Here is a 12,370-nt window from a genome sequence, read left to right on the forward strand (position 1 = left end):
AAACAAATAGGAAGGAGAGAGAAAAAAGTGATTGTGTGTTAGATTTTGATAAGGTGTTTGTCTGGTTGTGTTTAGAGATATATAATTAGAGGTAATGTGTGAATTTTGGGCAATATAGGGATACTGAAAAAACTGGTTAAATTACTTAAAATAAAATTTCAATATGTTTTATAAGGGTTTATAGATATGGCGACATATGAAAATTGAAAACTAAGGTCGTTTACAACCTTCACCTCTTCCTTACTGTTACATCAGCTTTTCTCTCTTCTAAATCACCTCTTCTTCACTCACTACTAACTGTGAAAACGTGTTTCAGCACGTTCCCGGATCGATTAACACGAGATCTAACAATCATAGATGTGCGGAATCCGTCTATGATCGTTTTTAGGGTTAATTAATGATTATCATGATAAACACACACGAAGATAATAAGAACAGGAGATAAACACAAAAAATACTATCATTAATCATATGATTACAAGATGAATCCGTATGAACAACATCTACAATGATTACGGATTACAATCATTGAGACGAATCGTGATAGTTTGGGCGGTATCTCGAGGTATAGATCTCTACCTCAAGAACCTAGTGAATGACTCTATGTTGCAACTAAATCATCAACCTAAATTCATGACCTAAGACTTATATTTATAGGCTGTACAAACAGACTGAGCCTTATTAACTTAATAGTTCTTAGCCTTTTAGAATTATTGCATCGGACAACAGATTGTGCACTTTATGTGCTCTAACACTAACGTTATTTCTTCCTCAACTTTTATATATTTCTATTTTATATTTATCCTAAAATAAAATAGACTTACTTGTTTGGCTTTGATTGGTTGATGACATAGCCGAGATCGGGTTTTCGATAAAGTGTTGCCACATAACGGCGGATTGATTTTGGTTTTCGTTATTTAGAGACATGATTTTAGGTGAGTATTGTCAAAGGATTTGAAAGAATTTTTTGTTTATGTGTGTTTCTTGAAAGAGTATATGGTTGAAGCTTTTTAATTAAAGATGGAAAAGAAAAAGAAATAAAATAAAATAAAACCCGAAAGTAACCGTTAAATTCAAAATTTGTTTAATTTTTTTTTTTTTTTGAAAAGGTCTCGGTCGGACCCACACACGCTTCATCCTCCACATCTTCATTCAGTGACGGGTCAATGGGATTTGACGAAGAGCCCATCGACAGGCTCATTGCCAACCTTGTCCTCGTCGATAAGGGTGTCAACGTTGGGTTGGCAACGGCCCAAGGAAAGTCTGTGACGCTTTTCTTTGTAGATATGATTTTGGATATATGACATAGAAATTAGAATATGGCCATACTCCATTTCATCATAAACTCCTTCAATGATTCGAACAATATCCAAAACGCTTTCCTCATAAATTAAAAGAAAAAATTAAAAATTAATTATGTATATTATCTAAACAATATAAACTTTTAAAAATTAATTTGTATACCTATCCAAACCACCCAACCAAAGTCTTTCACCCTCATCCATTCATTTCCTTACCTTCTTTCTCTCACCCTATTGAATGCAAGACTATATTCTTCTCTCTCACTGAATTCTTACACCAATCAATGTTATCCAAGTTAGATTTATATTAAATTCTCCATCTTCATCATCATTAATACATCATATCAAAAGATCAAGTCTTCAAGTGCAAGGAATCAAACTTTATAGCTCAAAATTCGGATTTTTAGCTCAAACTTTATAGCTCAACACAATCTTTTTATGCTTATAAACAGGTTTTTAATCATATCAAACCATTCTTGAGCCAAACATCCAGTCAAATTCTTAATGGGTCGGATATAGGGTTCCTAGTTAACCAAGTGGGTCAAAAAAATCGAATTTTATCACTTATTTGAAGTATGGATCGAAATTATAGGGTGGGTTAGGTTGGATAATGTGTTTTTAGTCTAAAAGAAGCAGGACTTGTACAAATTTCGGATTAAAAATCCACGAAAGCCAAATTAGGGTTTTATGATAATTTAACTAAGTTAAAATATAGCTTAAATACAAATTTATTAAAATTGATGCATCTTAATCGAAATTTGGAAGTGGGTTGAGTTTGATTTCATTCTTATCAGTATCTATTACACAAAACATATATCAATTTCATCATCAAATCGCTTCCCATAAGCGAATTAGGGTTTTGAAGCTCAAAAGTCAGGTTTGACTTTTTGGTCAAACTGTGTTCTTCATCAAATTGTGCCCAGATTCTGATCAATTCGAAGCCACCGTCCAAAACACCACTTGCAGCGTCCCAGACGGTGTCCACCCTCTGTGCTAGCGTCTGCCATGGCTAACCCACCGTCCTAGACGGTCCCCTACATCACTCGAATAAGCCACACGCTACCCAGACGCCATGTTCTTCTGTTTTACGGTCATTAGACGCTGAAGTTCTTCTTTCCAAGCCACAGTCCCAGACGGTGGCATACACCGTCCCAGACGGTCTGTTTTTCCTGAACCACCGTGCCGGACGCCGCCGTGCACCGTCCTTTACGGTCCTCTCTAACCCTGCTTTTGTTGAGTTCTTCTTGTTCGACCTTCTTTTCTTCTAGCATCGATCCAGCCTCTTGTGGGGTGTCCCCTTGGTCTCTGTGGTGTCTTGCTCTGGTGGGAAGGTCGTGTGAAAAACCCTAGACCGATTGATGTTGCTGTACAGGGAGAAAGATTGTATACATATATATAAGTATACGTATAAATATTATTACGTTTCCTTTCCCCTCTTTTTCTTTTAAATGGTCTTTTAATTTAAGCCCAACTCACTTGGGTCAGTTTGGGCTATTCTTGGACTTCTTTCTTGGGTCAGTTTTGGCATTCCTTTTTGGGTCGTCCTCGGTTTCTCTAGAGCCCATATCGGGTTGTCTAGCGTGTCCTAGAACGAAATGCCTTGGTAACGGGTCGTGTATATTTATATAAATATATATATATAAAGAAGTACATATATATTTACGTAAGTATACATATATACTTATACTAATGTGCAAGGACGATAAACCCTAAACCCTCATATGTCGGGCAAAACGTTAACATATATATATATATACATATGTATATAAGTATATGCATATAAATAAACACGACTAAATTAATTCGTATGTCATGTAAACTTAATGATAGGTCGTGAACGATTGAGGAATTCGGGGCAATTAAAGCTACTCAACTTAACTTGACGATACAAGGCAAATGTGAGTTTTCGTAGCCCCTATGTTTACATTATTTGGGGTGGAAAGTGTACTTGGTCGTTTAAATGTTGTCGGTCGATATACTTTGTTATGATATGGAACGAGGCGTTAGTTATCTAATTGTTTACTTGTGGTATGTGTTAATGGACGTATATGTGTGATGATGGTCGTTGTTGTATGTTATATAAGACGTTATGTTATTCATATATATATGGACGTGGACGTGGATGGTGGATTGACGAACCCACACCTGGTATGATCATTACTGTGGATATGGGTTGTTTAACCTAAATATAGACGATATTGCATGTATATGGACGATTATTGGATGTTGATTTTGACTTGTGTTGACTTGTGATAATGTGAATCCCTTTTAGGGTTTGTTGGACGTAATTAGGTGTCCTAATCCTCGTGTATCGTTAACGGTTAATATTTCGACACACTTGATTTTACTACTTAAACCTACGAACTCGCCAACTTTATGTTGACACATTTTAGTACACTTTTCAGGTGAACAAGTTAACCAAAGACGTAATGGATGATGATTGATTGTTTGCATGCTAGGATTGGACTTGGACCATATCATATGCCATCTTTTGTGCTATCTTTTGTAAACGTTTGATGGTCATGCTCCTTATGCATTTTTGTATGATCTCGGGATTGTAATTGAATAGTTGTATGGATTTCCAATCCTATTAAATGCATTTAGACTTGTCTCTACTTAATTTCCATGTCATGTTGTGCTTTTCTTGTAATATCCCATTATTCCGCCTTGTTGAGATGTTATATCCTCATGGTTTCAAAAGTTTAAAGCTTGTTTACAAATGTTTAAAATAAAAGTAAAAGTTTCATAACCATGAATTTTTGAAACACAAAGCTCTACCTTTTTTTTATGCTTAAAAAGATTGAAATTAAAAAAATAAAATCTCTAAGTTGCTTTCAATAGAATCTTATTGTGAAAAGGACCTCAAAAGTATAAGAGTGTTTTGATTACCAACTAGCTTATTATCTACATAATACACGAGCTTTGTACATTATTAAGTAAAAAAGCTTTTAATATATGAAAACAATTAACATCTAAATAAATATTTACAAACTTTTGAACCACGATAATGATATCATGCTCATTGTCATTGAAAAATGTTAACTATTAATGTTTTCAGCCATAAAACTAAAAAATATACATGAAACATGTATATTCCAATAAGTGTGTAAAAAAAGGATAAATGCCTAGAAAGCCTTTAGTCCCGTAGAAGAAATTTTCCTCTTAAGCTAGCGATCATGCAACGCTTCCTGACGGTGAGACCTCAAGTTCACCATTATATTAGTTATGAGATACTAAATATATATCATTATTAACATTATGTTATAACTACCTAACTTTTCCTCTCAATCCATTCTAAGTGAAATTTTTGTTGAATTTTCGTATAATTTACACCACATTAGAAATACAAGTATATAAAACTTTGTATACATGAAAATATAATATATACTATATAAATGATTTTATTTATTTATAAGTTATATACAATAATAACTACGAAGTACCATTATTGTACTAAAATAAATAAATTTAAAAGACTGTATAAGACACATTCATCTATATAATTCATAGGAGCAAAAGTGTTATTGACTAATTCTTTATTCAATGATGATATTATCAAAATGATTTAATGATGGAGAAAAAGAGACAAAATTCAACCAAAGGTCCATACTTTTCCAATTTAAAATTAAGAGTTTTGTTTTAATGTATATTAAAAAGATGACGATTTCGTTAATATAGGTAGTTATCAATTGAGAATACTTTTTGCCGAGATAAAAAAACATGAAAGAAAAAGATCTTTAGAGTCAAATATTTAACTTAAACACCCTTAAGCATTGCCATCTTTTTATGCATTGTAAGCTATTGTTTTATTGTGAAAATATTTATATAAATTTAATAGATATTTATTTTATATCTTAATTCATATAGATATGGATGATTAAATTACAAATTTAATGGATGTATATAGGGATATTATAGTTGATTCATATCTTGTCCATTAGGTCATTTTTCACCATTTATATTATTTATCTACATTTTTTATGGCATGTTTGAAACAATTACTTTTATACTAATAATTGTACCGTGATCGTCAGCACCACCGATTTACCACCACCACCACCAATGTTGTCGCATCATTCAACCATGTGACTAGTACTTCATAATATACTTCTAATAACCAATCAAATTGAGTAATTTTTTTGAATATTGTCAAATTGAGTAACTAGTTTGTGATTTTTGAGTAATTAATTTGTGATTTTAAGATTATGTTGTAATATGTTTTTATTCGGACTGTAATCGTTAGTGTCTCGCTAGCAATCCTTGGTGATATAATAGAAATGAAGTTCTGTCTTGCCGTTAAAAAAAAAAACAATCAAAAGAAAAAAAAAACGTAGAAGATTTGCATCCAACCTTTTAGCTTAGGCGATCGTTTTCAGTTTTACATTCATTTTCCTCCCTTTGAACCCACTTCATCTCAATTTTATTTTTTTAAACAACATTTTATTATTAATAAATTAGCAAGAAGCTAAAGACGATGGTAATAGGGCTAGGCATGGGCTAGACATGGCCATGCCTAACGGCAAACACCGCCGATGCGCTTTAGGTATGGGCTAGGCTTGGAGGTTTTAGGAAAACATTGCTGCTTAGGCATGGAAGAGTGAGAAAGTGATATGTAATGATTTAAGGAGGGCTAAGAAAGAGAGAGTGTGTGAATATGGTTGGAGGAAAATAGTAAGGGATGGTGAGACATTGGTGCCATGGGTTAGGCATGATTAGGCATGAAATGATGTGGAGGTGTGTTATTGTTAGATTGCTAGGCATAGAGATGACCATTGCCATAATCCTAAGACTTTACATAACCAAAATCAGAAAATTACAAAAACGTGTTCCACGAATTCCAATCTAAATCTTTGTAATTTGATCTTGCTGTTAACCATACAAATGCTGAATGTTTAGTGTGTTCAAATATTCGCACCGAAGTGGTATTTTTGTTAGAGAATATTTGGTCGTTTTGGACCTTTCATATATAAACCAACCCGCTGCGAGTATTATCAAACTAATGAATTTAACCTTGATAAAAAGGGACATCTCAATTGCTTTAACCATTCACTTTTGACCAATGCTTTAAATACCAGTATTTTGGTAGTCGGTACGTAAAAGCATAATAATTTAATTTTTATATTTTTATTTTTATATAAGTCTTACAAAACTTGTTACAATTTAACAAAAATAGTCAAAAAAAAAACAAGTACAATCCAATCAAAAATAATAACAAATAGACATTTCATAACAAAATATAAGTTTTAAAGTTTACAAATAACAAAACATAAAATTAAATTATCAAAAAATAATTTAAAATAAAATAAAATAAAATAAAATACCGCTATTACCATTCTGGTAATAACGGAAAATACTAGATGAGATTGAATAGTGAAAATATCGGTCAGAATACCGGGATAGTTGTACGGGTGCCATCCATATTCGTTAACGCGCGCGCGTGGAGTTTGGAGACCAATTTGCTACTCTTATTCTTATTCTGCCTGAGCTATATCTAACCGCCGCGATAAGAAGACACGAATAGATTATACTCCGAAAGGGCATGGCCATCGATTTTGCCGTAAAATCCACGCTCCGATTTTTCTCACTTTCGCTACAGCTATTATTCGCTTCTTCAAATATCTTCAGCAACTGGTATTCATACTTTATATCACCTTTTCCAATCTCAGTCACATCATACTGTTCTATATTATTATTATTATTATCTGTGATGAACGGTAGTTACTTCATAGTTGTTATCAATTACTAAAATATACTCGTAATATATATGCTTTTATAACTTGTGTGACATTTTATTACTGGATTGCTCTAGCCTCTAGGGTTTGTTGACTGGCAATATTCTTGTTTCTAAATGTTATCCATTTTTAAAATCTTCAATTAATGATATCATATAATATTATTCATTGAGTTTATAATCTATTCAGACTTTGTATTATATAAAAATTATAATCTTCAAAATATAAAATCTTCATACTACTTTACAATTTGTAGTTTCTAGTTATGTGCCAAATTACCAAAAAAAATGTTAAGTTTGTTATGTTTCAAACAAAATACAAATATATTTGGAAGGATACAACTGAAAACACTCTAATTTCCAACTTATAATTGTCACTTCTCTTCCAACTTATAATTGTCACTTCTCTTTTCCTTGAAAAAGGATCACATAAACTCAGAAATTGTTTTCAATATCTAAATACAACCTAAAATCTTTGGTTTGTAAAGTAGTATGAATCTTTGTAAGCTAATACTTTACAAAGTCAAGCTTTTGGGTGCATGTAGCTACAAATTTTTACTATTTCCCTGACTTTCCATTTCCAAGGTCTTTGAAATTTGAAAAAGTGTTTGGTTATTATCATTTACGAGTCATATGCCTGCGCAATGCGGCATCACGTGGGGGCGGCAATGATGGTGAATGTAAAACTCAGTAAAAGTAATTGATGTTAAAGGAGGTAGTGTAGTTATTTTATGGATTGAGAGATTTATGTTGTAAATTATATCATTAAGCGAATTATAGGTATACTAGAACAGTACCTGCGCAATGCGGCGGCAGCGGTGGGGAGAAGCGGTAGTGGCGGCGGCAGCGGCGGTGGTGGCAAGAAGCGGTAGTGGTGGCGGTGGCGGCGATGGCAATTAGTATAGGTTACTGATGTAAATTGGTTTTGATGATATGTTGATATTTAAAATGTTAATAGAAGGCTATTTGATTTAGATTAGGTGGAGAATTTTCAAATTAATGAATAAAGGAGAGGGGTATCTTTGGTAGTTCAATTCCTTTTTTGAGATTTTTGGGGGGTGGGTTCCCTTTTTATAATTATAGATAAGTTTGGAAAGGCGAATGAGTATTCCATATTTGAAACAGAAACCGTGTTTGGCTTCCTGGAAAATCCTACCGTTTAAAAAGTTGAAAATGTGTTTTGTTTTTGATTATTATAATGAACACATTTCTGGACAACACCCCTAAGGGCCGTTTGGTTCTCAGAATTTATGGGATTTGGTGGGAATGGAATTTGGTTCTCAGTTAACATGGGAAATTCTAAATTCCATTCTACCTGATTCCAATAAATTATGGGAACCAAACGACCCCTAGTGTTAGTTTCTAGTCTCCTTTTAGTAACACAGTTGATTTGATTTATGGATGTTTTTCTGATGTTTCAGGCGAGTGAGAGTATAGGGTTAGAAATGGCTGAAACTGTCGACTTGAGTGGAGATGGAGGTGTGATGAAGACAATTGTGAAGAGAGCCAAACCTGATGCTATTACTCCTTCGGATAGCCTTCCTCTGCTTGATGGTAATATTAATAATCTTATAAAGCAACGAAATTGCTACTAATAGTTTAATTATGTCTACAGATAATGCCATATGTGGACTAAGAGAACAGGGAGAGTGAAAAGTCATCCAATAGAATATTCTTTTGCAATTTTACACATTGCCTGATAGCTTGCTGATTAGTTCACTGATTCTTATGATGTTTATCTTTACTGTTGGGCAGTGCATTATGAAGGGACTTTGGCTGAAACTGGTGAAGTTTTCGATACTACACATGAAGACAATACGATTTTCAGCTTTGAACTAGGCAAGGGTTCTGTAATAAAGGCTTGGGATATTGCTCTTAGAACCATGAAGGTTGACCAATTATCTAATGTTTAATAGAGATTACGAGTTCAATTTTTAGTTGAAAGATTTCTAATTTGTAATCTTAATATCTTATTCCAGGTTGGGGAGGTTGCCAAAATAACTTGCAAGTCGGATTATGCGTATGGCAGTGCGGGTTCCCCACCTGAGATTCCACCAGAGTAATTACTTGATAGTCTTTGTTTATTTTTTTTTGTAGGAACCCAATGTTAATTGGGTATGGCTCTGTGTAGATACAGTTACCATGAACATGTCCTTTCACATTATATCCTACCATAAGTAGTCATTGTTGATGATCGGTTATATTCTAAGCCAATAGTTCAATATATGGCTACTGATTTGGCATAGAAACCTGCAGTGCAAGTCTTATTTTTGAGGTGGAGCTGGTAGCGTGCAGACCAAGAAAAGGTTCGAGCCTGGCTAGTGCCTCAGATGAAAGGGCTAGATTAGAGTAAGTTGTGCATCTTCTTCGATATTTCTCTTTTCCTTCTTTTCTAACCATAAACTGTTTATCTCTAGATGACCCCCCCCCCCCCCCCCCCCCCCCACCCTCCCTTTTTTCTCTTCTGATTTTTAATACATCTACTTCTTTTGGCTGTTAGCATCAACAATTATATATACATATAGTTCATACTACAAAGAGGAAAAAAACACTTATCTTTTGATGTAGACCATTCTAGTTAATAAACATTATGTAGTCAATTTCGGTGGTATACCAATCGTATTTCGTTTTTCGGTCTTTCACTGGTATACCGGTCCAGATTTTTGTCCAAAATTTCGGTACTGAGGTTTTCGGTGAATCTCTCCGGAATCGGTCAAATTTCGGTGGTATTACCAGTTTTTCAGGTTTTATTTATTTTTTTATTTATTTCTTTTTGTCTAAACTTAAAAAACTACATAAGAAACACTAATTTTGCAATTATTAATATTAATCTATCAAATATTGACACTTTTAAGCTTGACTTTTGATATTCAGATTAAGTATTAACTTAATCTAATCGCTATTTGTGTATAATGGCATTTTTTTTGGTATATATATAATTATAAATAATATTTTACATAATATTAAAATTACCGAAATGCCACCGAAATAACTGATATCTTGTATATCAGTCCTTGATCGAAACACCAAAATTTTGGTCTTTAACTACTTAGCAATTTAATCTTAATCCTTGAAAGTAAAAGTCAACTATACCTAATAAAAACATTGAAATGTTACAATTCTCATTATCAATTTAGTTAGTTGTCATTAAAAGTTTCAACTAATATCAACTATGATCATTGCATAAGTGTTAGAATGGAAAGAAAAAAATTTGGTTTTCTTATGAAAATATTTTAATTTCATTGGTAAATCATAACGTCAAACGTTTCATTCATAGTGCCTTAAAATGTTATGTCATGAATATTGTTTTTCTAGAACTTTAGTTACTTCTTGGAATCGTGGTTGTCGTTATCAACGTTAAAAAACCATCGACATTAACGTTTTCACGAGGAACCAAAACTTTGAGTATTGAATGCATAAATATTTGGTTCAATATTAAAGCATGGAGTGTTTTAATATATGGTTTATATTTCATGAGGAAGTTTAGTGTATGTTTCATAAACTTCAAGGACAACTCTACCGGGTATTAAGCTAGTTATGTTTGGCACGTAGGTTATATGAATTGGATCAATTTTCATGTCTTGGTATATTGGAATTTAAAATTCGTTAATCCTGTGAACTTTTACTTTTGTGAATATTTCAATGTTATGATTTTCTGCAGCATGTGATTAATGAGAATATTTGATATTGACATGAATGTGCAGTGAGCTGAAGAGACAAAGGGAGATGGCAGCTGCACAGAAGGAAGAAGACAAAAAGAAACGAGAAGAAGCCAAGGCAGCTGCTGCGGCTCGTATTCAGGCCAAAATGGACTCCAAGAAAGGCGGGAAGGGAAAGAACAAGGGAAAGTAGCCAGTAGCATTGTTCTTCATTAGATATTAACTAAATAGCATGTTGATCGCTCTTGTTATGACATGTTTCAAATATTAGCTTTGTTTTCAGTCCATTAGCTAAAAAATACTGCAAATAAATAAGGGCTTCAAGCTTCTTGTTATGAAATATATCTAATATTAGCCTTATTTCCAGCATATTAGCTAAAAACAGTGTTATATCTAGGCTTCAAGCCTATTGTTATGACATATATCAAATATTAGCCTTATTTCCAGTTCATTAGCTAAAAACACCGTATGAATACTGGCTTCAAGCATTGCATGATATCTGAATTATTGAAGACAAAAAACTTGGTTTTTACACTAGCTCATCAGTTAACATGTCTCACTTGCTCTTTATTTACAATTAGTTTATCTTGTTATGTTCTTGGTGTTCGACAAATGTAGGTGGGAGTGTGGGACAGAATGATAATGTTTTATGTTGTGTTAGCAAAACGGTATTTTTGTCTTGTATTTACCTTTTGATACAGTCAATCGGTGATGGAAGTTTAGGTTATATATTCATCCAAGTATCAGGACATCTGGGTAGGCCAGAAGGAAGTGTTCCACTTTAAGAACCAGGTTCGTTCAAAGGACCTGCACTATTCAGATATGCAAATGATGTGTCATTTTCTAATTATGAGTAATAGATAAAGAGAACCTGGAAGACCTAATGCAATCATTGCAAGCAGTGAACTACTTTGCGTACACTCTCCAAGCAAAAATATATTGCAAGTCGATTGATAATATCTATTTCCCACGGAAGGCATTACCAGTCTCTACCTTATGCTAACAGAACAAAATTAAAATTTAGATCACGAAAGAAGATTGCACATCACAGAAGTGGTGAGATAATATAAGATATAAACTTACAGTTACCTCAAGTGTGGCTGAAGATGGATCTTGTTGCACCGACGAGCTACCACAAACAAATGTCCGGATCCATAATTTCCAAAGGGACACTTTGAAGCTATTACGTACCAAATACCTAAGACACCCAAAAAGGGTTGCATTTTATTCAGGGATGAAAGGAGTAGTTTTTCTATTTTATATGAAGAAGCAGGAGTAATGTTCGTCCATGTGACGTAGTCTGCGATAGAACACTGGACATCATTTCTGGTTTCAACCTATCAATATCCTATTTTATTTATTGTCGTTGTACTTGTAATAGAGAAGCCCATAACTTGCCTTAGGGTGCATGTGAAAAAAAAACTAAAAAATCTTCACTATCCAGCGCACTTTTAGTGATCGGTGGCATCTGGAACCACAATTTTCTGTGGCCACGGAGTTCACAAGCTACCGCGGCATTAGCGTGGAGTTGCATACAGGTGGCTTGCATTTTGTAGGCTTTGTAATGAAGACACCCGATGTTTATAGTAACAAAAGAACTGTTAATTAAGAAAAGGTAACGGATGGAAAATGCCATTTGTGAAACGGGTCGAGCTGCATGGATTTTCTGGTATATAGTT

General features: G+C 33.6%; 1 protein-coding gene and 1 long non-coding RNA gene across 4 annotated transcripts; both read left to right on the forward strand.

Annotated features, from left to right (window-relative positions):
• Window positions 1–1,458: 1,458 nt before the first annotated feature.
• On the forward strand, window positions 1,459–3,927 carry LOC122605486. Of its 2 annotated transcripts, XR_006324626.1 has the most exons (3): window positions 1,459–1,753; window positions 3,132–3,199; window positions 3,707–3,927. It is a non-coding gene; the product is annotated as an uncharacterized LOC122605486 (long non-coding RNA). The 2 variants fall into 2 exon arrangements; XR_006324625.1 differs by lacking the exon at window positions 1,459–1,753 and having other exon boundaries at window positions 1,760–3,199.
• A 2,858-nt stretch (window positions 3,928–6,785) lies between these two features.
• On the forward strand, window positions 6,786–11,051 carry LOC122603873 (peptidyl-prolyl cis-trans isomerase FKBP20-1). Of its 2 annotated transcripts, none has more exons than XM_043776709.1 (6): window positions 6,786–6,932; window positions 8,454–8,586; window positions 8,788–8,921; window positions 9,012–9,091; window positions 9,289–9,381; window positions 10,737–11,051. In XM_043776709.1, the coding sequence occupies exons 2-6, from the start codon at window positions 8,478–8,480 to the stop codon at window positions 10,882–10,884; spliced, it is 564 nt and encodes a 187-aa protein (XP_043632644.1). In that variant the 5' UTR covers window positions 6,786–6,932; window positions 8,454–8,477; the 3' UTR covers window positions 10,885–11,051. The 2 variants fall into 2 exon arrangements, with proteins under 2 accessions (XP_043632644.1, XP_043632645.1); XM_043776710.1 differs by lacking the exon at window positions 6,786–6,932 and adding an exon at window positions 6,993–7,015.
• The last annotated feature ends 1,319 nt before the right edge of the window (window positions 11,052–12,370 follow it).

This window comes from Erigeron canadensis, chromosome 6 (genome assembly GCF_010389155.1).
Source record: "Erigeron canadensis isolate Cc75 chromosome 6, C_canadensis_v1, whole genome shotgun sequence".
NCBI lineage: Eukaryota > Viridiplantae > Streptophyta > Magnoliopsida > Asterales > Asteraceae > Erigeron > Erigeron canadensis.

What these genes read in the sequence shown, in the direction of transcription:
- LOC122603873 (XM_043776709.1), top strand. Translation starts at nt 8,478, where the DNA reads ATGGCTGAAACTGTCGACTTGAGTGGAGATGGAGGTGTGATGAAGACA. An exon ending in TTGCTCTTAGAACCATGAAG is followed by an intron (nt 8,922 to 9,011) that starts GTTGACCAATTA and finishes ATCTTATTCCAG; the next exon opens with GTTGGGGAGGTTGCCAAAAT. An exon ending in GATGAAAGGGCTAGATTAGA is followed by an intron (nt 9,382 to 10,736) that starts GTAAGTTGTGCA and finishes ATGAATGTGCAG; the next exon opens with TGAGCTGAAGAGACAAAGGG.